Genomic DNA, 25,489 nt, shown 5'->3' with positions numbered 1-25,489 from the left:
TATTTCGTTTGATATTATATCAAGTATTATATCAAGTTCGATATTATATTTTAAGCAAAAGTATACTTACAAGGAGACCTCGCAAAATGGCAAATTCTGATTTGATAAAATATGATATAATTTTAATGAAACACGTATAAGTTACGTTAATCTATAAATGAAGTTAGAAAATATTAGTTGTGTGGAAGAACAATTTTAAAGGATAAAATCAGTCTTTACAAATAAAGCCGTTTTCTGCTCCCCTCCCTTCCCTGTCATATTTAAAAAACTATTCAAGATATCAAAAAATATTATTTTGTATAATAAATCATTTTTATAATAAATTTTATAATAAAATTTTATAATAAGTTTTATAATAAAATTACCTATATTTATCCACGTCAATATAATATATTTAAAAAATAATTATTTTCAAATACAATTTTTGAACCTCCTTTATTCGATTATTAATGCGTTCTCATGATGACACTTAAAAACTAGCTTCTATAATGATTCAAATGAAATAGACAGGTTTCAAATACATGATCATAATAAAAAAAACGATCATCGAAACAAAGGAGGAAAAACATAACGATTTATATTCAACACAATCTCAATGATAATCCTGTACTCCTACGTAGTTATCTTTGCAGGTGACAACGTACAACTGAAACTATACATCTCTACCACAAAATCGATTTTTCAAGCCCATGCTGGCTTCTCCTCCCTTTCTACCATTCTCCTTCTTTTGTTCTCCCTAATATGAAGTTGAAAGTACTTATTATGGTCATGCGCAAATTTTCTACCATTCTACAATCGATGTGGTACCAGCCAGTCGCTCGCGCACCTTCGACACAGCAATATGGGCAAAATCCCGACATGGCCCAATGCAAATCATGAGCAGGATGTAATCGATATTCTGATATGGAACCGATGGTTATTGCGGGTTCTTGGAATCTGGCCACTGATATACTCGGACACCACAATGATCGAAAAGATCCTGGCAACGTTCTCGTTTGCATCGTGTTGGATTGTACTCGGTTTATTCCTGGTACTTACGAGCATATATACCTTTACGGACCGAAGTATCATGGGTGAGAAAATGAAGATGTTGGGTCCACTGGGTTACGTATTCTTTTCCATGGTGAAGTATCTTTTCCTAGTGATACGTCATAAGAGTATTCGACGATGCGTTCAGATTCTCAGTACAGATTGGCGTATGGTTCAAGAAAAATATCATCGAGAAATCATGATGAGGGACGCGGAGAAGGGCCACTTGTTGTCCAAATTTTGTATAGTATTCATGTATTGCGGTGGCTTGTCTTACAATACAGTAATGCCATTTCTATCGCAAACATCGGACGCAAACGAACAGAATATCACCGTCCGACCGATGGCTTATCTCGGCTTCGATATTGTTTTCGATTTGCAACTAATGCCAGTTTATGTGTTTGCCTTTTCTCTTCAATGTTTTATCGGTATTGTTATGTTTAACATCACCACGTCAGTGTGCTGCTTAGCAGCCATGTTCGTCGCTCACGCGTGTGGCCAGATCGACATTGTGATTGCACGTGTGGAGCATCTTTTCAAGGGAGAACACGATCATACCAAGTTTGAGAAATACATGGCGATTATCGTACAGCATCACGTGAGAACATTAAGGTAAGTATCTTGTCTTGCTCTACCTGCATCTTATTACCTGTAAAATTATCCACACGTCTCAATAATGTCTCCGCGATAATATTCTGCGAATTTTTTAAATAAAAATTTAAGTATTAACATTATTTAAAATTAACATTATTCAAAATAATATCTGATAAAAGAATTATGTTTCCGTCCATTTTGTTAAAAATAAAACGAATGCTCGATCATAACTTTGTAGATTTTCAGCTGGCATCGAAGATACCTTGCGTGAGTTATGTCTAGTCGAAATAGTGGGAACGACATTGATAATGTGCTTGGTAGAATATTCCCTGATAACGGTAACAAAATATTTCAAACATTCCAAATATCATAATTATATTCAAGTAATCGTAATATTTAAGTAATCATAATTATATTCAATAATAATTACATTTAATTAATACATTGCCTAGTTCACATTTCCCAATAAAATATACGAAATCGATATTCCATTCGCAGGAGTGGAACAATAGTGACGGTATAGCAATCTTCACGTACTTTTTTCTATTTGTTTCATTTGTCTTCAACATCTTTATATTTTGTTACATCGGCGAACTATTAACGGAACAGGTGCTTATATATAAATTTTATGTCGAACTAAATTAATTACCATGTGATTTCGCAGAATTTAATTTCGGCCAATTCTGTATTTAAATAATATACTCAACTGATATGTATATACGTAATTCGCAAATATACAAAATTGGATACACAGTGCAGCAAAGTCGGGAATACTACATATACAATTGAATGGTATAATTTACCGGGAAAAGTCGCTCTTGATTTAATGCTGATGATTAATATGTCTGGACATCCGGTACAAATTACTGCTGGAAGGTTATTAAGTCTCTCTTTTGCAAATTTTGGAAATGTAAGTATAATTCATTTTCATGTTTAAAAGAAAAATATTAAATTAAAAAAAAAATGATTAAATCTAAATAAATTTATAATTTTAAGAAAGTAGATTTCAATAATAGCTCATGAACTACTTTTATAGGTTTTAAAAACATCGGTTGCGTATTTAAACTTACTTCGAACTGCCATTCGGTAGATACATGAAATGATATGCAATCATTTTGATATCCTCGGTGCAAAAAGAAACAATATTTAATCATATTTTTAAGATAAAGATGCATATTAAATAAATTATTTAATGCAAAAATGACATTTATGAAAAATTAATATTGATTTTAAAATTCACAAGAAGTAAAATTCATATTATGGTTATTTTACTTGCATATTTTAAAAAAATAAGATCAGGTAATATAAATATTTATGTATATATATTTCCTATATACAACAGATAAAAATTGTTTATTCTTTTTTCATAAAATTCTTCAGAATTTCTTCAGAATTTTTTCAAAATTTTTTACTGTATTTTCTCAAATTGGTAAAAATAATAAAATGCAATACTAAAAAGTTGATAAAAAATTCTGAAAAAATTCTTAATGTTCTATGAGAACAAAAACTTGTCGCTTGAATTTCCGAATAACCTGTATATAAAACAATATCTTTAAAAATTTTATTATCAAGATGTAACATTCAAAATTTTCAATTCTCTAAATGACTCCATACATAATTGTTTACTTAAAAAAAGATTTAATTAATCACATACAATAGTAAAATATACGGAAATAATCAGTCTTATTACTACAGGCAAACTCTCCGTGCAGGTAGAAATACAACTATGACAAAGTAATATTCCCCTCGACAAAATTGATTATTCAAGTACATCTCCCTTTTGCTACCACACTTTATCGAAAGAACCTGTGATTGTCATGCGCAATTTTTTACCATCACGCTACCGATAAAGTACACCATCAGTCGCCTTCGCGCCACCGTGACGACAGTATGGCTAAGCTTAACGTCCCCCGGTCGAATATGAATAGTGAAAGAGATATAATCAACGCAATAATATGGACTCGATGGATACTGCGAATTCTTGGAATCTGGCCATTGGTTTATTCCAATACTACAACGATCGAGAAGATATTAGCGACGATATTATTCGCGTTATGTTGGTCCGCGCTCAGTTTTCTTCTAATTCCTCTGACCATTTTTACGCTGTCAGAACGAACAACTATATACGAAAAAATCAAATTGCTAGGTCCGCTAAGCTACGTAATAATCGCGACGCTAAAATATTTTTTACTAGTGATTCATCGTAAAAGCATACGGCAATGCATTAACGTGCTAAGTACCGATTGGCGTGCAGTCCACCAGAATTATCGAAAAATTATGAATAAAAACGTGACAAAAAGCCATGTACTATCCAAGTTTTGTACAATATTCATGTATTGCGGAGGCTTGTCTTTTCATACCATAATGCCGTTTCTGACGCACACCACAATCGACGAGCAAAATGTTACTATTAAACCAATACCTTATCCTGGTTTCGATATTATTTTCGACTTGCATTTTACGCCGGCCTATGTATTTGTATTTTGCGCACAATGGTTTTCCGGTACGGTATTGTTTAACATCACCACGGCAGTGTGTTGCTTGGCAGCCATGTTCGTAGCTCACGCTTGCGGTCAAATCGAGATTGTGATGGCTCGCATAGAAAATCTTGTAAAAAATGTAAAAAATAGTTGCATGAAGGAACATATGGCAATTATTGTGAAACACCACATACAGTCATTGAGGTGAGTGCTTGTGATGCACATCGTTGCGGAAAAAATTCTGTGTCAATTATATTCTGTGCCGATTATTTAAATTGAAAATTATGGGAATTGCAGATAAAGAAATATTTACAGAAGAAGGAAAAACAAAAAAATTTTCAATTTATATAAATATAAAAATATTAACTTTATAAATAATATAATTAAATTTAATTAATTATTAAGCTTGTGAATGTTACTAACTGTACTCAATAGTTCATCGCAGAAGATAAAAAATAGAAATTAAATTATTAAATAAAATATATAAAATGTATAATAAAAGATTTTGCAGATTTTCAGTCAGTATTGATAATATTTTACGCGAGATATGTCTGGTTGAAATAGTGGGAGCAACGTTAAATATATGTTTGCTGGAATATTACTGCATCATGGTAATGTGTAAAAAATTTCAACAATAATTGCGATGTGGAAGTTGAAATAAATGATTCAACTAACACTTCGATATTAAATTTTTATCATTAAATATATTTTACATACATTTGACATATTTTATAAAGTATTATTTCCTATTTTTGAAAGAAATAAAATTTCAAAGTGTAAACACATATGTTTTTAATTTAATAAAAAAATAAAACTAATGATTTATTATCATCTCTCAGGAATGGAATAACAATGACGGTATAGCGATTTTAACATATTTTATTCTATTAATATCGTTTGTTTTCAACATTTTCACGTTTTGCTACATTGGCGAACAATTAACAAATCAGGTGTTTATACGTAAATTTTTTAATAATGAATTAAATTATATTAAATTTTAAACCAGTGTTTAATATTGCAATATACAGGATGTATCTAAAATAACGCACACTAATACACTCATACACTGCTGTTCCTAATTGTAAGACGAAAAGTACTTCACCATTTTGCAATTTTCGCAATAATTAATGTGATATTTATTCTTTAATGTGATATTTATTCTTTAATGTTGCCGAATAAACAATTAAAATCGATGTATAAGACAATTTTAAGATATCTATCAATGTTCTTTGTAAAATATTTTGAAAATGTTTCGTAAAGAACTCATAAATATACCTTAAAGTTGTCTTATACGACGATTTTAAACATTTTGCATAACTAAAAAAAATATTGCGAAAATTGCAAAATGTTACAGGACTTGTTGACTCAGTTTTTTATTAAGAATAGCACTATATGATTATTACCGGGCGTCATTTCAGACACACTTAGTATATCATAAAAATTTATAACATATATCTCTAATAATAATAAAAATTTGCGTGACATACACACATACATATATGACATATGTATTATATATATAAATTATACATTTAGTGCAGCAAAATTGGATTTGCTTCATATAAAATCGAGTGGTACCATTTACCAGGAAAAACTGCACTCGATCTCACATTAATAAACAGCATATCACAGCAGCCGATAAAAATTACTGCAGGAAAAATAATTATTCTTTCGTTCTCAAGTTTTTGCTCTGTAAGTACAATTTGTCATCACTTCAAAAGTAAAAAAACACAATAATAAAAATTTTTTTTAAACATATATAATATTTCATATATTAACAGGTACTGAAAACTTCGATTGCATATCTAAACATGCTCCGAACTTTAGTTTGATCCATGCGAGAGAATTTTTTTAATCCTGCTTCATATCAATGAATAAAATAATATTCAGTAATTCCTTTACTAAAAAAATTTATTATTACATTAAATGAATATATAATTCCAAGATAATAATGTATACGTGTTTGATATATCCAATTAAATGCACATATTAATGCATTAAATAAACAAACTTAATCCGAATCAAAATTTTATAAAAATGTTTTACGCTTATCATTTAGGAAAGCCGCATCAATTATAATGTATCATCAAAAATGCGATCGAAATATTTGCAATTTTTCATCAACTATGATGATGTTTGCAAATATAATCTTCATTTATATATATTTCTAAACGCACCTCAATTTGAAACAAAATAAATAAAAAATTAATTTTTCAGTGATGAAAAAAAACATCTACACGCCTGTTTTTTCAATGTAGGTACTTTTTATTTCATATTAACAAAGAATCTTTACGTCTCTCGTGTTTCATTTTAATATTTGCATTATTTGAAGAAGTGAAAATATGACAGAGAACTTATCTTGAAATCGCATTTCTGCAAAGAGAGACTGATGTGAATCGGCGTTCAACTTAAAAAAAAAAACTAAAATAATTAATATAGTACATTTTTACCCGTTTAACCGTTATTTCGTCAAATTTCAAACCTGGTAAGAAAATACCTAGGAGTTAAAAAACGGTCTACGCACAACCATAATATTATATTCTTAAATTTCGTTTACATAAGAAAATCATTTGTATCTCTGTCGATTTCATTATAACTCGAAGAAGATATGCAGATACAATTTTTTAATTTCAGTGTAATTCTTTCATGTTCACCTTTTCTCTTCGATATTTCATCAGTATTGTCAGATCAACATCACTACGTGGGCATACTGTTTAGCGGTCATACTTATCTCTCATGCATGTGGCCAGATCAACATTGTGATAACACATTGTGAAAAATTTTTTCAAGAAAAAATACAATCATACAAGTTTGAGAAATGCATGACAATTATCGTGCGAATATGAGGTAAGTATCTTATCTTGCTACCTGCATTTTAATATCTGTAAAACTACCTGTACGTTTCAATATAATACTCTGCGCGAGAAAGTCTATGAATCTCTTTAACAAAAGTTTATTAAATATTAGGTCATTTAAAAAGTATCCGCGGTTTTTTGTTCAATTTTTGAATGAAAAAACCGCGGATACTTTTTAAATGACTCAATATAAAACATTAACATTATTCAAATTGTTATCATCTGTTAAAGAATTACGTTTTCGTCTATTTCGTTAAAAATGTTTGACAAATGTCAGTTCATACCTGGTAGATCTTTCAGTTAGCATCTATATACTTGATACTATTATATAGTTACGTCTATTCAAGATAATGTGAACGACGTTCGTAATATGCTTGGTAGAAATTTCTTGATAATAGTAATTATATATTTCTTTTTAATATTGCTTTCCGTATAAACCAACAAAATAAGATTTATTAACCTATTCATTGAAAATATTATATATTACGTTAAATAAATATATTCTAATCTAAGATAATAATATACATGTTGTTATCTTACGTACATTATATAAGATAATAATGTATATTCATCCTAAATCATATCATATTATTTAATTAAAAAATCAAAAACTAAAGTAAAGAAGCCTTTGAAGCCGATACTGGATGTTGTTGCAATCACGTTTTATTGTATAAAATAATAAAGTGAAGGTGTTTCGATCCTTGATTTGAATCCTCTTCAGTGCAGATCCATGATAAGCGAGTTGTCAACATCGCACGATATGCCAATACTCAAACATCCATTAAACTTAATAATTTAATGGGCATTGACATATGGATGTGAATTGACTTAACAGATACACATTATTCACAGTTCAAATTACGAGAAACAAATATTTTAATCATAAATATATTTACTGAAGAAAATAAAAATCAAAATGTGTTCAATTATTTTATACCATAAAACATGATTGCATCGGCTTCTTTCTTCAAAGCTTTTTTTCGTTATTAATTTAATTCATTAGTCTATAGAATTTTTATAATTTAATTTAAAAAATTAATTAAATATACAGTGAAAAATTATACGGAAATATTACACAATTTTACATGCTGCAGAAAATCCATCTGCTCAAGTAGTAATATAACTATGACCAATATTCCCCTCGACAGAATTGATTGTCCAAGCACATGCAAGCTACTTTTCCCCTTTCCTATCCTTATAATGTTGAAAGCATCTGCGACTGACATGCGCAATTTTTTCCCATCACGCTACCGACAAAGCACACCAGTTGCCTTCGCGCCATCGTGACGACAGTATGGCTAAGCTTAACATCCCCTGGTCGAATGTGAATAGTGAAAGGGATATAATCAACGCACTAATATGGAACCAATGGATACTACGAATTCTCGGAATCTGGCCATTGGTTTATTCGAATACTACAACGATCGAAAAGATATTAGCGACGATATCATTCGCGTTATGCTGGTCCGCGCTTAGTTTTCTTCTAATTCCCATGGTCATTTTTACAGTGTCAGAACGAACAACTATAAACGACAAAATCAAAATGCTAGGTCCGCTAAGCTACGTGTTAATCTCGACGTTAAAATATTTTTTCCTGGTAATTCATCGTAAGAGCATACGGCAATGCATTAACGTGCTAAGTACCGATTGGCGAGCAGTCCATCAGCAGAATTATCGAAAAATTATGATTAAAAATGTGGCAAAAAGTCATGTGCTATCTAAATTTTCTATAATGTTCATGTATTGCGGAGGCTTGTGTTTTCATACCGTAATGCCATTTCTGACGCAAACCACAATCGATGAGCAGAATGTCACTGTTAAACCTATACCTTACCCCGGTTTCGATATTATTTTCGACATGCATTTTACGCCGGCCTATGTATTTGTATTTTGTGCACAATGGTTTTCCGGTATCGTCCTGTTCAACGTCACCACGGCAGTGTGTTGCTTAGCAGCCATGTTCGTAGCTCACGCTTGTGGTCAAATCGAGATCGTGATGACTCGCGTAGAAAATTTTATAAAAAATGCACAAAGCAATCGCATGAAGCAACGTATGGCAATTATCGTAAAACACCATATACAGTCATTGAGGTGAGTACTTTATGCAGATCATTGCGAAAATGTATCAATTATATCCGATTATTTAAATTAAAAATTATATGAATTGCTTGATAAAGAATAATTACAGCAGAAGAAAAGTAAACAAAATTTTTAACTTTTATAAATATAGAAATATTTACTTCATAAATAATAATTAAATTTTATTAACTGTACTCAATAGTTTACCGGAGAAAGTAGAAAATATAAATTAAATTATTAAATGAAATATATAAAAGGTACAATACAAGATTTTGCAGATTTTCAGTCAGTATCGATAATATTTTACGCGAAATATGTCTGGTTGAAATAGTAGGCTCAACGTTAACTATATGCCTGTTGGAATATTACTGCATCATGGTAATGTGTGAAAAATTTCAAAAATAATTGTGGAAGTTAAAATAAATGATTCAACTCACATTTTATATCAATTTTTTCATTAAATGTATGGATATTTGACATATTTTATGAATGCATTATTTCTTATTTTTTAAAGAAATAAAATTTTATGGTGTGAGGAAATATGTTCTTAATTTAATCAAAAAATAAAATTAATGATTTACCTAAATCTCACAGGAATGGAATAACAATGACAATATAGCAATTTTAACATATTTCTTTCTATTAATATCGTTTGTTTTCAACGTTTTCACGCTTTGCTACATTGGCGAACAATTAACGAATCAGGTGTTTATATTTAAATTTTTAATTAATTTTTAATAAATTAATTAAATTATATTAAATGCTAAAATATTTTTTAATGTCGCAATGTACAGGGTGTATCTCAAATAATGCCCACTAATCATGCAGTGCTATTTCTAATAAAAAACTAATTATAAGACGAAAAATCCTGTATCATTTTACAATGTTCACAATAATTAACGAGATATTTATTTCTAAAGATTGCAGAACAAACGGATAAAAAATCGCTACACAAAACAATTTTGAGATATATTTCAGTGTTCTTTTTAAAATATTTTGAAAATATTTTGTAAAGAACTCTTAAAGATATCTTAAAATTTTCTTATACATCGATTTTAAACATTTTGTTCCTTACGTAACTAAAAAAAATATTGCAAAAATTGTAAAATTGTACAGGACTTTTGGTTCAGTTTTTATTGACAATAGCACTATATAATTAATGAGCGTTTCAGATAAACTCTGTATATCATAAAAATTTATAATATCTCTAATAATAATAAAAATTTACCTGACATACACAGATAACATATGTATATATAAAGTAACGTATAAATTATATACTTAGTTCAGCAAAGTTGGATTTGCTTCATATAAAATCGAGTGGTACCATTTACCAGAAAAAATTGCACTCGATCTCACGTTAATAATCAGTATATCACAACATCCGATAAAAATTACTGCAGGAAAAATAATCAATCTTTCGTTCTCAAGTTTTGGTTCTGTAAGTACAAATTCTGTCATCACTCGAAGGTGAAAAAGCACAATAATAAAAATTTTTTAAGCACGTATTTCATACATTAACAGGTACTAAAAACTTCGATTGCATATCTAAATATGCTCCGAAATTTCATTTGATCCATGCAAGAGAATTTTTTATTCCTGCTTCATATCAATAAATAAAATAATATTCAGTAAGTCCTTTACTGAAAAAATTTATAATTATATTAAATGAATATATTTCAAGATAATTATGTATACATTTGATAAAATCATTTAAATGCACATATCAATACATTAAATAAACAAACTTAATCCGAAAATTTTATAAAAATATTTTCCGCTTATCATTTAACGAAGCCGCATCTATTACAATGTGTCATTAAAAATGCGATCGAAATATTTGTAATTTTCCAACTATGATGATGTTTGCAAACATAATCTTCATTTATACATTTATCGTATATATTCCTAAACGCATCTGAATTTAAGACAAAATAGAAAAAAAATTAATTTTTCAGTAATGACATCTACACACCTGTTTTTCAAATGTACTTTTGATTTCATATTGACAATAAATTTTTATATATCTCGTGTTTCACTGTAATATATTTGCAATATTTAAAGAAATGAAGGCACGACAGAAAATTTATCCTGAAATCGCATTTCTGCAAGGAAAAACCGATGTTAATCGGCGTTTAACTTATATAAAAATGTGAAATGATTAATATAGTTTTTATCTGTTTGAATTGTCATCGAACTTCAAATCTGGTGAGTAAATTACCAGGCAATTAAAAAATGGTCTCCCACGATGATAATATTGTATTTTTAAATTTACGCAAGAAAACCTCTGTCGATTTCATTACAACTTAAAGAAGATATGCAAATACAGCATTTTTCAATTTCAGTGTAATCCTTTCATATTCGCCTTTTCATCCCAATATTTCATCTGTATTGCATATTCAACATGACTACATCGGCATGCTGCTTAAAGGTCATGCTCATCGCTGATGCGTATGGCCAGACATCAACATTGTGATAGCATGCATGGAAAATTTTTTGAAGAACAAATGCAATCATACAAAGTTTGAGAAATGCATGGCGATTATCGTGCATCACGTGCGAACATTAGGGTAAGTATCTTGTTTTACTACCTGCGCCTTCATTTTAATATCAGTAAACCTATGTTTCAATAATATCTACACGAAAAAACTGCGAATCTCTTTATCAAAATCTCTTTATATAAAAAATTAACATTATTCGAAATATTATCTGTTAAAAAAATTATGTTTTCGTCTATTTCGTTAAAAATATTTAACCAATGTCATTTCGTACTTGGTAGATTTTCAGTTAGTATCGATATACTTTGCGTTATTATTAGGTGTTGGAATTAATTCGTAGCGTTTTTAATGAAAGAATGTTATTTATTTCACATGAGCATTAAAAAATACATTAATGAAAGTACTTCCCATCACTTGTAAAACGCTACGAATTAATTCCAACACCTAATATATAGTTACGTCTATTCAAGATAATGGAAACGACATTCGCAATATGCTTAGTAGAAATTTTTTCACCAGTAATTATATATTTCTTTTTAATACTGCTTCCCACATCAACTAACAAAATAAGATTTATTAACCTCTTCATTAAAAAGATTTATACATTACGCTAAATAAATATATTCTAATCTAAGGTAACAATATACATGTTGTTATCTTGCATACATCATATAAAATAATAACGTGTATCCATTTTAAATTATCATCATATATATCACATTATTTAATTAAAAAAATCAATAACACGTACAACAAAAACTACACGGAAATAGGACAATTTTACATGCTGCAGAAAATCTATCCGTTCAGGTAGTAATATAACTATGATGAACAATATTCCCCTCGACAAAATTGATTGTTCAAGCGCACGCAAGCTACTTTCCCCCTTTCCTATCCTTACAATGTTGAAAACAACTTGCAACTGTCATGCGCAATTTTTTACCATTACGCTACCGATAAAGCACACCAGTCGCCTTTGCGCCATCGTAATGACAGTATGGCTAAACTTAACATCCCCTGGTCGAATGTGAATAGTGAGAGAGATATAATCAACGCACTAGTATGGAACAGATGGATACTACGAATTCTCGGAATCTGGCCGTTGGTTTATTCAAATACTACAACGATCGAGAAGATAATAGCGACGATATCATTCGCGTTATGCTGGTCCGCGCTCAGTTTTCTTTTAATTCCCATGGCCATTTTTACATTATCAGATCAAACGACTATAAACGACAAAATCAAAATGCTAGGTCCGCTAAGCTACGTGTTAATCTCGACGCTAAAATATTTTTTCCTGGTGATTCATTATAAAAGCATACGGCAATGCATTCACGTATTAAGTACCGATTGGCGTGCTGTCCAGCAACAGAATTATCGAAAAATTATGATTAAAAATGTGGCAAAAAGCCACATGTTATCCAAGATTTGTATAATGTTCATGTATTGCGGAGGCGTGTGCTTTCAGTCCATAATGCCGTTTCTGACGCATACCACAATCGACAAACAGAATGTCACTGTTAAACCAATACCTTGCCCTGGGTTCGATATTATTTTTGATTTGCATTTTACTCCGGTATATGTATTTGTATTTTGCGCACAATGGTGTTCCGGTATCGTCCTGTTCAACGTCACCACGGCAGTGTGTTGCTTGGCAGCCATGTTCGTAGCTCACGCTTGCGGTCAAATCGGGATCGTAATAGTTCGCGTAGAAAATTTTGTGAAAAATGCACAAAGCAATCGCATGAAGCAATGTATGGCAATTATCGTGAAACACCATATGCAGTCATTGAGGTGAGTGCTCGATGCACATGAATGCGGAAAAAATTGTTTGTGTCAATTATATCTGATTATTTAAATTGAAAATTGTATGAATTGTTTGATAAAGAATATTTACGGTAGAAGAAAGGCAACAAAATTGTTAACTTTTGTAAATAGTTATTTAATTTAATTAATAATTAAACTTTAATTTTATTAATTGTATTCAATAGTTAACTGCAGAAAGTAAAAAATAGAAATTAATTTATTAAATAAAATATATAAAATGTACTATAAAAGATTTTGCAGATTTTCAGTCAGTATTGATAATATTTTACGCGAAATATGTCTAGTTGAAATAGTGGGAGCAACGTTAACTATATGCCTGTTGGAATATTACTGCATCATGGTAATGTGTAAAAAATTTCAAAAATAATTGTGATGTGAAAGTTGAAATAAAAAGTTGATTCAACTCACACTTTCATATCAAATTTTTCATTAAATATATGAATATTTGACATTTTTTATATACGCATTATTCTTTAAAGAAATAAAATTTGAAAGTGTAAACACAAATGTTTTTAATTCAATAAAAAAATGTAATTAATGATTTAATATTACTTCAATCTCACAGGAATGGAATAACAATGACGGTATAGCAATTATAACATATTTTTTTCTATTAATATCGTTTGTTTTCAACATTTTTACGCTTTGCTACATTGGCGAACAATTAACAAATCAGGTGTTTATACTGAAATTTTTAATAATATTTAATAACAAATTAAATTATATTAAATCTTAAAACATTTGAATATTGCAATATACATCATAAAAATAATAATATATATCTCTAATAGTAATAAAAAATGCGTAACACACATAATATATATATATATATATATATATATATATATATATAAATTAACGTATATATAAATTAAATACTTAGTGCAGCAAAGTTGGATTTGCTTCATATAAAATCGAGTGGTACCATTTACCAGGAAAAATTGCACTCGATCTTATTTTAATGATCAGCATATCACATCATCCGATAAAAATTACTGCAGGAAAAATAATTAATCTTTCGTTCTCAAGTTTTGGCTCTGTAAGTACTATTTGTCATCATTTCGAAGGTGAAAAAATACAATAAAAAAATTTTTAAGCACATTTTTCATACATTAACAGGTACTGAAAACTTCGATTGCATATCTAAACATGCTCCGAACATTCGTTTGAACCATGCAAGAGGATTTTTTAATCCTGCTTCATATCAATGAATAAAATAATATTCAGTAATTCCTTTGAAAAAAAAATTTATAATTACATTAAATATATTTCAAAATAATGTATACGTGTTTGATACAACTAATTAAATACACATATCAATACATTAAATAAACATAGTCCAAATCAAAATTTTATAAAAATGTTTTATACTTATTAATTTAATAAAGTCGCATCGGTTGCAATATGCCATATTAAAAATACGATTGAAATATTTGCGATTTTCCATCAATTATGACAAAGTTTGCAAACATAATTTTCATTTATGTATCATATATAAAGTGAATCTGATTAAAAGTTCGCTACGTTTTTCTCGAAAACGGTTAGAGATAGGTAGAAGACATCTACTATCAAAATTATCAGATAAGTAGAGGGATACTTTGATGACTTCGAGTAATCTTAAATGTCCTGGGTTTTCATACCACTAATAAAAAAATTTTTTTGAAAGGAATAAGTATTTTTTACTCGTTCTATCAATGCTCAACGAGCTGAATAACTTTGCATTAGAGTACCTTTTCGAAAATTCAACTATTACTAGGATATGAGCCAAAATAAGTCAGACAGCTGTGATAGAAATATTAGCCAATCTTCAGTATCATACATACTAAAAAAAAACATTCATATCGTATATTGTACTCCAAGAACTTTCACAGATTGATTTTAACATAAGGATCTAGTTCTGTAAATGAGCTCAAATAAATTATAAAAAATTTTAACTTTTTACGATTTTGTTGTGGTCAGATGAAGAAACATTTAAAAAGATGAAACCATTAATAGGCACAATTTGCATTATTGGAGCGAAGTCAATCCACTGAATGAGAACTGTGGATCAACATTAGTAAAGTATTAACGTTTGGGCAAAAATGATTGGTGTTCGATTAATTAGGCCATTCTTTTTTAAGGAATTTCTAACAATCGAGAAGTTTATTCGTTTCTCTTATAAAATGATTTTCCAAATTTAGTGAAAGATATTCCGATAGGGATCGAATGTGGCTTCAGTTAGATGATGCACAATCCTCCTTCGGTATTAATACAAAGCGAGAGCTCAAAAGAATGTTCCCAAATAAATGGATGGATGGAATAAGAGGTGATCCTTCGTTATTCCCTGTGAGATCATCCAATACAACATGTCTGAATTATTATCTTTGGCGAAGAGTGAGCTACCTTATTTTCAACGTTCTACCATTTCGGAAAACATGAAAGAAAAAATAAAAAATATTTTTCGCGAAATAACGACCCAAGAATTAGAGGAAGTTCAAGTAAACTTTCCATGAAAATTACAGGATTAAGCATCCAGATTAAAATGGCGAACATTTATTGTAATAATAAAAAATTTGTTCCAAACTTTTAGTCCGACTTATTTTGGTTTATATCCTGACAATTGTTGAATTTTAGAAAAAATACTCTAATAAAAAATTGTTCAATTCATTAAACATCATCGATAAAACAAGTAAAAAATATCTCTTCCCATTAAAAAAATTTTTTTATTGATAGTATGAAAACAAAACACATTTAAGATTATTCATCAAAGTATGACTCTCTACTTATCCTACAATTTCGATAATAACTGTCTTCCACTTATCTTTAACCGTTTTCAAAAAAAACGTGGTAAACTTTGTATCAGACTCACCTTGTATATTTCTAAATGCATTTGAAAAATAGAAAAAAAATTTGAATTTTTTAGTAATGCCATATACATCTGTTTTTCCAATCTTTTTATTTCATATTAACAATGAATCTTTACGTCTCTCGTGTTTCATTTTAATATATTTTCAATATTCAAAGAAATGAAAGTACGACAGAGAATTATTTTAAAATCGCATTTCTGCAAGAAACCGATGTGAATCGGCGTTCAATTTAAAAAAAAAATCAAAATGGTTAATAGTGCATTTTTACATGTTTGAACTTTGTTATTTTGTTTATTTTATTTGTACCTCAAAACGATTTACGCACGATCACATACTATTATATTTTCAAATTCCTTTTATACAAGAAAATTGTTTGTATACCTCTCGATTTCATTATAACTTAAAGAAAATGTAGAGATATAGCGTTGTTCAATTTCAGCGTAATTCTTTCGCCTTTTTTCCTCAATATCTCATCAGTATTGTCATATTTAACATCATTACGTAGGCACGCTGCTTAGCGGATGACTCATCGCTCATATGTATGGCCACATAACATTGTGATAACACGCGTAGAAAATTTTTTTTAGAAAAAAATGCAATTATACAAAGTTTGAGAAATGCATGGTGATTATCGTGCATCACGTGCGAACATTAAGGTAATCTTGTCTTGCTATCTACATTTTAGTATGTATCTGTAAAACTACCTGCACGTTCCAATTATGTCTGCACGAGAAAGCCTGCGAATCTCTTTACTAAAAGTTTATTAAATATAAAAAAATTAACATTATTCGAAATATTATCTGTTAAAAAAATTACATTTTCATCTATTTCGTTAAAAATATTTGACAAATATTTGCCAGTTCATATCTGCTAGATCTTCAGTTAGCATCGATATACTTTGCGATATTATATAGTTACGTCTATTCAAGATAATGGGAACAATGTTCGTAATATGACTGGTTGAAATTTCTTGATAACAGTAATTAAATATTTCTTTTCAATACTGCTTTCCGTATCAATCAACAAAATAAGATTTATTAACCTCTAAATTGAAAAGATTTATGCATTACGCTAAATAAATATATTCTAAAACAATAATATACATGTTATTATCTTGTGTACACCATGCAAGACAATAACGTATAAACTTAAATCATATCTTAAATCATATCTTAAATCATATCACATTTATTTAATTACTAAAAAATTAATCTATCACACAGTTGAAAATTACATGGAAATAATTTTAGCATGGAAATAATCAAGCAATTTTACATGCTATAGAAATCCCTCTGTTCAAGTAATAATATAACTGTAACAAAGCAGTATTCCCCTCGACAAAATTGATTGTTCAAGCGCACGTAAGTTACTTTTCCCCTTTCCTGTCCTAACAATATTGAAAGCATCTGCGATTGTCATGCGCAATTTTTTACCATCACGCTATCGACGAAGCATACCAGTCGCCTTCGCGCCATCGTGACGATAGTATGGCTAAGCTTAACATCCCTTGGTCGAATGTGAACAGTGAGAGGGATATAATCAAAGCGCTAGTGTGGAATCGATGGATACTACGAATTCTCGGAATCTGGCCATTGGTTTATTCGAATACTACAAAGATCGAGAAGATATTAGCGACGATATCATTCGCATTATGTTGGTCCGCGCTCAGTTTTCTTTTGATTTCCATGATCATTATTACGCTATCAAAACACAGTGCCACAAATGATAAAATTAAAGTGTTAGGTCCATTATGTTATGTGTTTGTCGTGACGTTGAAATATTTCTTCCTGATTCTTCATCATAAGAGCATCCAGCAATGCATTCGCATACTGAGTAGTGATTGGCGTACAATCCAACAAGAAGATCATCGAAAAATCATGATTAAAAACGCAGCAAAAAGCCATGTGTTATCCAAGTTTAGTATAATATTCATGTATTGCGGAGGCTTGTGTTTTCATACCGTAATGCCATTTCTGACGCAAACCTCAATCGACGAGCAGAATGTTACTGTTAAACCTATACCTTACCCCGGTTTCGATATTATTTTTGACATGCATTTTACGCCGGCCTATGTATTTGTATTTTGCGCGCAATGGTTTTCCAGCATCATATTATTCAACGTCACCACGGCAGTGTGCTGCTTAGCAGCCATGTTCGTAGCTCATGCTTGCGGCCAAATCGAGATCGTAATGGATCGCGTAGAAAGCTTTATAAAAGGTGCACAAAGCAATCACATGAAGCAATGTATGGCAATTATTGTAAAACATCACGTGCAGTCATTGAGGTGAGTCTTGTTGCATATTGTTACGGAAATAATTATCTGTATCAGACGTACCTGATGTATATTACTTAAATTAAAAATTTATATAAACATAACGTATGAAACATAACATAAAAAATATTTGCAAAAATAAAAATGTAAATCTTTTAATTTAAGTTTTTATACAGATATATAGAAATATTTATAAATGAAAATTAATGTAAATTTAGCTCCTATTAACTATACTCAATAACTACGTTCTGCAGAAAAAACTAATCAATTAATCGCTTAGCGATTCTTTAATATGATTGGTTCTTGCCTTTAATTCTTTATTGGATCTAAATTTAGGAATCTTTCATATTAACCTTATGGAAAATAAAAGAAATAAATAATTTACATCAAATAAAATATATATACTATATATATATATATAAAATCTATATTAAAGAATTTTGTAGATTTTCAGTCGACATCGATAAGATTTTACGCGAAATAGGTTTGGTTGAAATAGTAGGAGCAACGTTGGTTATATGCTCGCTGGAATATTACTGCATTACGGTAATACATAAACAATTTTTAACTTAAGAAAAATGAAAAATTTAACTTAAGCAAAAGTTCAAATATATTATATGTTATTATATTTTATATTCACAACTGTATATATTGTATGTTCAACTTGCATTCTCATATATTCAGTTCTATCATTACATGTAGATATTTAATATTTTTTTATAAATATTAAAAATATATTAACAAATCTCATTTTTTAAAGAAATTAAATTTTATAGTGTAAACATATGTTTTTAATTCAATAAAAACGTTACGAATAAATGATTGAATATTATCTTATTCTCACAGGAGTGGAACAACAACGATAGCATAGCTATTTTAACATATTTCTTTCTATTAGTATCGTTTGTCTTCAACGTTTTCACACTTTGCTACATTGGTGAACAGTTAACAAGTCAGGTGTTTATACTTCGATTTTTAATAATAAAATAAATTATATTAAATTCAAAATTTAAAATTTTAATTTGGTTATTTATAAAAATTTTTACATATACATAAATAATGTACATATATAAATTAAAAATACATATGTACATATACAGGGTCACGTAAGTGCTTTTAACCAAGCGATTTTGTGTAAATGGAACGGATTAAACTGAGTCGAAAAGTTCTGTATCATTTTGCAATTTTCGCAATGGTTAACAAGATATTAATTATTAAAAATCACTGAATATTGGTTTTAAATAATTTTTTACTCAAGTACTATCAACTTTACAGAAAAACAGCAACAGACAAAAATTACTTATTTTCTTCTCATAGAGTTCTGAGAATTTTTTCAGAATTTTTTAGTACCGCATTTCCTCATGTTGATAAAAATAAGAAAATGTAATATTAAAAAGTTGATAAAACAATCTTAGAGAAAAATTCTTAGCTCTATGACAAAAATTCTTAACTCTTAGAGAAAAATTTTTAGCTCTATGAGAAGAAAATAATTTTTATCTCTTGCTGTTTTTCTGTAAAATTGATAGTATTTATGTAAAAAATTATAGAAAACCAATATTCAGCGATTTTTAGTAAATAATATCTTGTTAACCATTGCGAAAATTGCAAAATGATAGAGAACTTTTTTAACTCTAGTCCATTCTATCTACAAAAGCGCTAAGCCAACAATTGCGGGACAACCTGTGTAATATGTATATAATAATATACATATATAAATTAAAAAATAATTTAGTGCAGTAAAGTTGGATATACTTCGTATGAAATCGAGTGGTACCATTTACCAGGAAAAATTGCACTCGATCTTACGTTAATAATCAGCATATCACATCATCCTGTAAGAATTAGTGCAGGAAAAATAGTTAGTCTTTCGTTCTCGAGTTTCGGCTCCGTAAGTACAATTCATTATCATTTAGAAGACGAAAAGGCATAATAATGAAAAATTTTTTTTAAATCACATATTTATTACATTAACAGGTTCTGAAAACTTCAGTTGTGTATCTAAACTTGATTCAAAAATTTATTTGATATATACGAGATAATCTTTATAATTTTGTCCCTGCCCAAAATAATTAGTCGAATTAATATTGATTGATGGCATTGGGCTATTGACGTCGATTCGATCAATTATTTTTTGCTGAGAATTTGTATCAACAAAATAATATTCAGTAAAATCTTTTTATTGAGAAAAAGATTTATAAATACTTGTGAATGAATTATGAACACTGAATGACTATATTCCAAGATAATACTGTATACATGTTTAATAAAATCCATTAAATGCACGTATCAAAACATTCAATAATAAATTTATCCCGATTCAAAATTTTAGATTTTAGAAATAGAAATATTTTACATTTATCATTTAGCTAAACTGCATCAATGAATATAATATGTTATTCAAAATGCAATTCACATATTTATTATGGTTTTTCCTTGATAATATTTTTCCATTAATTATAAGAATTTTTTATGTAAATATTTATACCTTTATTTATATTATATTTTTAAATGTATTTTAAAAAAAGATAACATTTTTTAATAACTTATACATACCTATTTTTCAAATGTACTTCCTTATTTTATATTAATTGATCTTTTTCGAATTTCACTTCAATCTTGCGTTTTCAATATCCAAAAAAATGAAGTAAGATCGAGAGGAACTTATCTTAAAATCGCATTTCTGCAAGAAACCGATGTGAATCGGTTCAATTTAAAAAAAAAATCAAAATGGTTAATAGTGCATTTTTACGTGTTTGAACTTTGTTATTTTGTTTGTTATTTTATTTGTACCTCAAAACGATTTACGCACGATCACATAATATTATATTTTTAAATTCCGTTTATACAAGAAAATCGTTTGTATACCTCTGTCGATTTCATTATAACTTAAAGAAAATGATATAAAATAAAGATATAGCGTTTTTCAATTTCAGCGTAATCCTTTCGCCGTTTTTCCTCAATATCTCATCAGTATTGTCATATTTAACATCATTACGTAGGCACGCTGCTTAGTGGATGACTCATCGCTCATACGTATAGTCACATAACATTGTGATAACACGCGTAGAAAATTTTTTTTAGAAAAAAATGCAATTATACAAAGTTTGAGAAATGCATGGTGATTATCGTGCATCACGTGCAAACATTAAGGTAATCTTGTCTCGCTATTTACATTTTAGTATCTGTAAAACTACCTGCACGTTCCAATTATGTCTACACGAGAAAGCCTGCGAATCTCTTTACCAAAAGTTTATTAAATATAAAAAATTATTCGAAATATTATCTGTTAAAAAAATTACGTTTTCATCTATTTCGTTAAAAATATTTGACAAATATTTGCCAGTTCATACCTGCTAGATCTTCAGTTAGCATCGATATACTTTGCGATATTATATAGTTACGTCTATTCAAGATAATGGGAACAATGTTCGTAATATGCCTGGTTGAAATTTCTTGATAACAGTAATTAAATATTTCTTTTCAATATTGCTTTCCGTATCAATCAACAAAATAAGATTTATTAATCTCTAAATTGAAAAGATTTATGCATTACGCTAAATAAATATATTCTAAAACAATAATATACATGTTATTATCTTGTGTTCATCATGTAAGACAATAACGTATACCCTTAAATCATATCTTAAATCATATCACATTTATTTAATTACAAAAAATTAATCTATCACACAGTTGAAAATTACATAGAAATAATAGAAGCAATTTTACATGCTATAGAAATCCCTCTGTTCAAGTAGTAATATAACTGTAACAAAGCAGTATTCCCCTCGACAAAATTGATTGTTCAAGCGCACGTAAGTTACTTTTCCCCTTTCCTGTCCTAACAATGTTGAAAGCATCTGCGATTGTCATGCGCAATTTTTTACCATCACGCTATCGACGAAGCATACCAGTCGCCTTCGCGCCATCGTGACGATAGTATGGCTAAGCTTAACATCCCTTGGTCGAATGTGAACAGTGAGAGGGATATAATCAAAGCGCTAGTGTGGAATCGATGGATACTACGAATTCTCGGAATCTGGCCGTTGGTTTATTCGAATACTACAAAGATCGAGAAGATATTAGCGACGATATCATTCGCATTATGTTGGTCCGCGCTCAGTTTTCTTTTGATTTCCATGATCATTATTACGCTATCAAAACACAGTGCCACAAGCGATAAAATTAAAGTGTTAGGTCCATTATGTTATGTGTTTGTCGTGACGTTGAAATATTTCTTCCTGATTCTTCATCATAAGAGTATCCAGCAATGCATTCGCATACTGAGTAGTGATTGGCGTACAATCCAACAAGAAGATCATCGAAAAATCATGATTAAAAACGCAGCAAAAAGCCATGTGTTATCCAAGTTTAGTATAATATTCATGTATTGCGGAGGCTTGTGGTTTCATGTCATGATGCCGTTTTTGTCGCATACTATCAACGAGCAGAATGTCACTATTAAACCAATGCCTTTTGCCGGCTTCGATAACGTTTTCAACTTCCATTTAATGCCAGTTTATGTGTTTGTTCTTTGCGCGCAATGGTTTTCCAGCATCATATTATTCAACGTCACCACGGCAGTGTGCTGCTTAGCAGCCATGTTCGTAGCTCATGCTTGCGGCCAAATCGAGATCGTAATGGATCGCGTAGAAAGCTTTATAAAAGGTGCACAAAGCAATCACATGAAGCAATGTATGGCAATTATTGTAAAACATCACGTGCAGTCATTGAGGTGAGTCTTGTTGCATATTGTTACGGAAATAATTATCTGTATCAGACGTACCTGATGTATATTACTTAAATTAAAAATTTATATAAACATAACGTATGAAACATAACATAAAAAATATTTGCAAAAATAAAAATGTAAATCTTTTAATTTAAGTTTTTATACAGATATATAGAAATATTTATAAATGAAAATTAATGTAAATTTAGCTCCTATTAACTATACTCAATAACTACGTTCTGCAGAAAAAACTAATCAATTAATCGCTTAGCGATTCTTTAATATGATTGGTTCTTGCCTTTAATTCTTTATTGGATCTAAATTTAGGAATCTTTCATATTAACCTTATGGAAAATAAAAGAAATAAATAATTTACATCAAATAAAATATATATACTATATATATATATATATAAAATCTATATTAAAGAATTTTGTAGATTTTCAGTCGACATCGATAAGATTTTACGCGAAATAGGTTTGGTTGAAATAGTAGGAGCAACGTTGATTATATGCTCGCTGGAATATTATTGCATTACGGTAATATATAAACAATTTTTAACTTAAGAAAAATGGAAAATTTAACTTAAGCAAAAGTTCAAATATATTATATGTTATGTATTTTATATTCACAACTGTATATATTGTATGTTCAACTTGCATTCTCATATATTCAGTTCTATCATTACATGTAGATATTTAATATTTCTTTATAAATATTAAAAATATATTAACAAATCTCATTTTTTAAAGAAATTAAATTTTATAGTGTAAACATATGTTTTTAATTCAATAAAAACGTTACGAATAAATGATTGAATATTATCTTATTCTCACAGGAGTGGAACAACAACGATAGCATAGCTATTTTAACATATTTCTTTCTATTAGTATCGTTTGTCTTCAACGTTTTCACACTTTGCTACATTGGTGAACAGTTAACAAGTCAGGTGTTTATACTTCGATTTTTAATAATAAAATAAATTATATTAAATTCAAAATTTAAAATTTTAATTTGGTTATTTATAAAAATTTTTACATATACATAAATAATGTACATATATAAATTAAAAATACATATGTACATATACAGGGTCACGTAAGTGCTTTTAACCAAGCGATTTTGTGTAAATGGAACGGATTAAACTGAGTCGAAAAGTTCTGTATCATTTTGCAATTTTCGCAATGGTTAACAAGATATTAATTATTAAAAATCACTGAATATTGGTTTTAAATAATTTTTTACTCAAGTACTATCAACTTTACAGAAAAATAGCAACAGACAAAAATTGCTTATTTTCTTCTCATAGAGTTCTGAGAATTTTTTCAGAATTTTTTAGTACCGCATTTCCTCATGTTGGTAAAAATAAGAAAATGTAATACTAAAAAGTTGATAAAACAATCTTAAAGAAAAATTCTTAGCTGTATGACAAAAATTCTTAACTCTTAGAGAAAAATTTTTAGCTCTATGAGAAGAAAATAATTTTTATCTCTTGCTGTTTTTCTGTAAAATTGATAGTATTTATGTAAAAAATTATAGAAAACCAATATTCAGCGATTTTTAATAAATAATATCTTGTTAACCATTGCGAAAATGATAGAGAACTTTTTTAACTCTAATCCATTCTATCTACAAAAGCGCTAAGCCAACAATTGCGGGACAACCTGTGTAATATGTATATAATAATATACATATATAAATTAAAAAATAATTTAGTGCAGTAAAATTGGATATACTTCGTACGAAATCGAGTGGTACCATTTACCAGGAAAAATTGCACTCGATCTTACGTTAATAATCAGCATATCACATCATCCTGTAAGAATTAGTGCAGGAAAAATAGTTAGTCTTTCGTTCTCGAGTTTCGGCTCCGTAAGTACAATTCATTATCATTTAGAAGACGAAAAGGCATAATAATGAAAAATTTTTTTTAAATCACATATTTATTACATTAACAGGTTCTGAAAACTTCAGTTGCGTATCTAAACTTGATTCAAAAATTTATTTGATATATACGAGATAATCTTTATAATTTTGTCCCTGCCCAAAATAATTAGTCGAATTAATATTGATTGATGGCATTGGGCTATTGACGTCGATTCGATCAATTATTTTTTGCTGAGAATTTGTATCAACAAAATAATATTCAGTAAAATCTTTTTATTGAGAAAAAGATTTATAAATACTTGTGAATGAATTATGAACACTGAATGATTATATTCCAAGATAATATTGTATACATGTTTGATAAAATCCATTAAATGCACGTATCAAAAC

The 25,489-nt window shown here is 29.0% G+C and overlaps 6 protein-coding genes and 1 long non-coding RNA gene across 29 annotated transcripts in view; 6 read left to right on the top strand and 1 right to left on the bottom strand.

The window, feature by feature from the left end:
- The window catches only part of LOC147909995 (uncharacterized), a 200,825-nt gene that overhangs the window by 100,813 nt on the left and 74,523 nt on the right, over window positions 1-25,489 (bottom strand). Inside the window, exons 1-2 of one of the 14 annotated variants that reach the window (XR_015544932.1) lie at window positions 366-454; window positions 71-151 (exon numbers count right to left, since the gene is read on the bottom strand). The exons of 11 other annotated variants lie outside the window; for them this stretch is intronic. This is a non-coding gene — a long non-coding RNA (uncharacterized LOC147909995). Of the gene's footprint in view, window positions 1-70; window positions 344-365; window positions 457-25,489 lie in introns of those variants that run through there. 2 more of the 14 variants (XR_015544936.1, XR_015544930.1) reach the window with 2 other exon arrangements.
- Window positions 840-2,766, top strand: LOC105146554 (odorant receptor 13a-like). 2 transcript variants are annotated; one of them, XM_087405728.1, is made up of 5 exons: window positions 840-1,641; window positions 1,862-1,961; window positions 2,122-2,232; window positions 2,378-2,533; window positions 2,660-2,766. In XM_087405728.1, exons 1-5 carry the CDS (start codon window positions 842-844, stop codon window positions 2,711-2,713), a joined length of 1,221 nt encoding a protein of 406 aa, XP_087261854.1. In that variant the 5' UTR covers window positions 840-841; the 3' UTR covers window positions 2,714-2,766. The 2 variants fall into 2 exon arrangements, with proteins under 2 accessions (XP_087261854.1, XP_011055197.1); XM_011056895.2 differs by lacking the exon at window positions 2,660-2,766 and having other exon boundaries at window positions 2,288-2,505.
- Window positions 3,500-6,397, top strand: LOC105146555 (odorant receptor 13a-like). Of its 4 annotated transcripts, none has more exons than XM_087405725.1 (5): window positions 3,500-4,307; window positions 4,606-4,714; window positions 4,943-5,053; window positions 5,640-5,795; window positions 6,362-6,397. In XM_087405725.1, the coding sequence occupies exons 1-5, from the start codon at window positions 3,514-3,516 to the stop codon at window positions 6,380-6,382; spliced, it is 1,191 nt and encodes a 396-aa protein (XP_087261851.1). In that variant the 5' UTR covers window positions 3,500-3,513; the 3' UTR covers window positions 6,383-6,397. The 4 variants fall into 4 exon arrangements, with proteins under 4 accessions (XP_087261851.1, XP_087261853.1, XP_087261849.1 ...); XM_087405727.1 differs by lacking the exon at window positions 6,362-6,397 and adding an exon at window positions 6,321-6,338; XM_087405723.1 differs by lacking the exon at window positions 6,362-6,397 and adding an exon at window positions 5,885-6,263.
- On the top strand, window positions 7,262-11,095 carry LOC147909999 (odorant receptor 13a-like). Of its 3 annotated transcripts, none has more exons than XM_087405717.1 (5): window positions 7,263-9,049; window positions 9,307-9,415; window positions 9,632-9,742; window positions 10,323-10,478; window positions 10,562-11,095. In XM_087405717.1, the coding sequence occupies exons 1-5, from the start codon at window positions 8,253-8,255 to the stop codon at window positions 10,610-10,612; spliced, it is 1,224 nt and encodes a 407-aa protein (XP_087261843.1). In that variant the 5' UTR covers window positions 7,263-8,252; the 3' UTR covers window positions 10,613-11,095. The 3 variants fall into 3 exon arrangements, with proteins under 3 accessions (XP_087261845.1, XP_087261843.1, XP_087261844.1); XM_087405718.1 differs by having other exon boundaries at window positions 7,265-9,049; window positions 9,316-9,415; XM_087405719.1 differs by lacking the exon at window positions 10,562-11,095 and having other exon boundaries at window positions 7,262-9,049; window positions 10,279-10,462.
- LOC105146556 (odorant receptor 13a) lies at window positions 11,107-14,645 on the top strand. 2 transcript variants are annotated; one of them, XM_087405712.1, is made up of 6 exons: window positions 11,107-11,245; window positions 11,383-13,329; window positions 13,603-13,702; window positions 13,928-14,038; window positions 14,246-14,401; window positions 14,482-14,645. In XM_087405712.1, exons 2-6 carry the CDS (start codon window positions 12,533-12,535, stop codon window positions 14,530-14,532), a joined length of 1,215 nt encoding a protein of 404 aa, XP_087261838.1. In that variant the 5' UTR covers window positions 11,107-11,245; window positions 11,383-12,532; the 3' UTR covers window positions 14,533-14,645. The 2 variants fall into 2 exon arrangements, with proteins under 2 accessions (XP_087261838.1, XP_087261837.1); XM_087405711.1 differs by having other exon boundaries at window positions 13,594-13,702.
- On the top strand, window positions 16,923-20,759 carry LOC105146557 (odorant receptor 13a). 2 transcript variants are annotated; one of them, XM_087405730.1, is made up of 5 exons: window positions 16,925-18,492; window positions 18,927-19,026; window positions 19,327-19,437; window positions 20,213-20,368; window positions 20,455-20,759. In XM_087405730.1, the coding sequence occupies exons 1-5, from the start codon at window positions 17,696-17,698 to the stop codon at window positions 20,503-20,505; spliced, it is 1,215 nt and encodes a 404-aa protein (XP_087261856.1). In that variant the 5' UTR covers window positions 16,925-17,695; the 3' UTR covers window positions 20,506-20,759. The 2 variants fall into 2 exon arrangements, with proteins under 2 accessions (XP_087261857.1, XP_087261856.1); XM_087405731.1 differs by lacking the exons at window positions 20,213-20,368; window positions 20,455-20,759 and adding an exon at window positions 19,581-20,027 and having other exon boundaries at window positions 16,923-18,492.
- Window positions 21,834-25,488, top strand: LOC105146558 (odorant receptor 13a). 2 transcript variants are annotated; one of them, XM_087405732.1, is made up of 5 exons: window positions 21,835-23,215; window positions 23,652-23,751; window positions 24,051-24,161; window positions 24,929-25,084; window positions 25,171-25,488. In XM_087405732.1, exons 1-5 carry the CDS (start codon window positions 22,422-22,424, stop codon window positions 25,219-25,221), a joined length of 1,212 nt encoding a protein of 403 aa, XP_087261858.1. In that variant the 5' UTR covers window positions 21,835-22,421; the 3' UTR covers window positions 25,222-25,488. The 2 variants fall into 2 exon arrangements, with proteins under 2 accessions (XP_087261859.1, XP_087261858.1); XM_087405733.1 differs by lacking the exons at window positions 24,929-25,084; window positions 25,171-25,488 and adding an exon at window positions 24,305-24,919 and having other exon boundaries at window positions 21,834-23,215.

Source organism: Acromyrmex echinatior, chromosome 4, assembly GCF_024713525.1.
Source record: "Acromyrmex echinatior isolate Ae372 chromosome 4, ASM2471352v2, whole genome shotgun sequence".
Lineage (NCBI taxonomy): Eukaryota > Metazoa > Arthropoda > Insecta > Hymenoptera > Formicidae > Acromyrmex > Acromyrmex echinatior.
The sequence above is the reverse complement of the archived record's forward strand: the minus strand, read 5'-3'. Positions and strand labels throughout refer to the sequence as shown.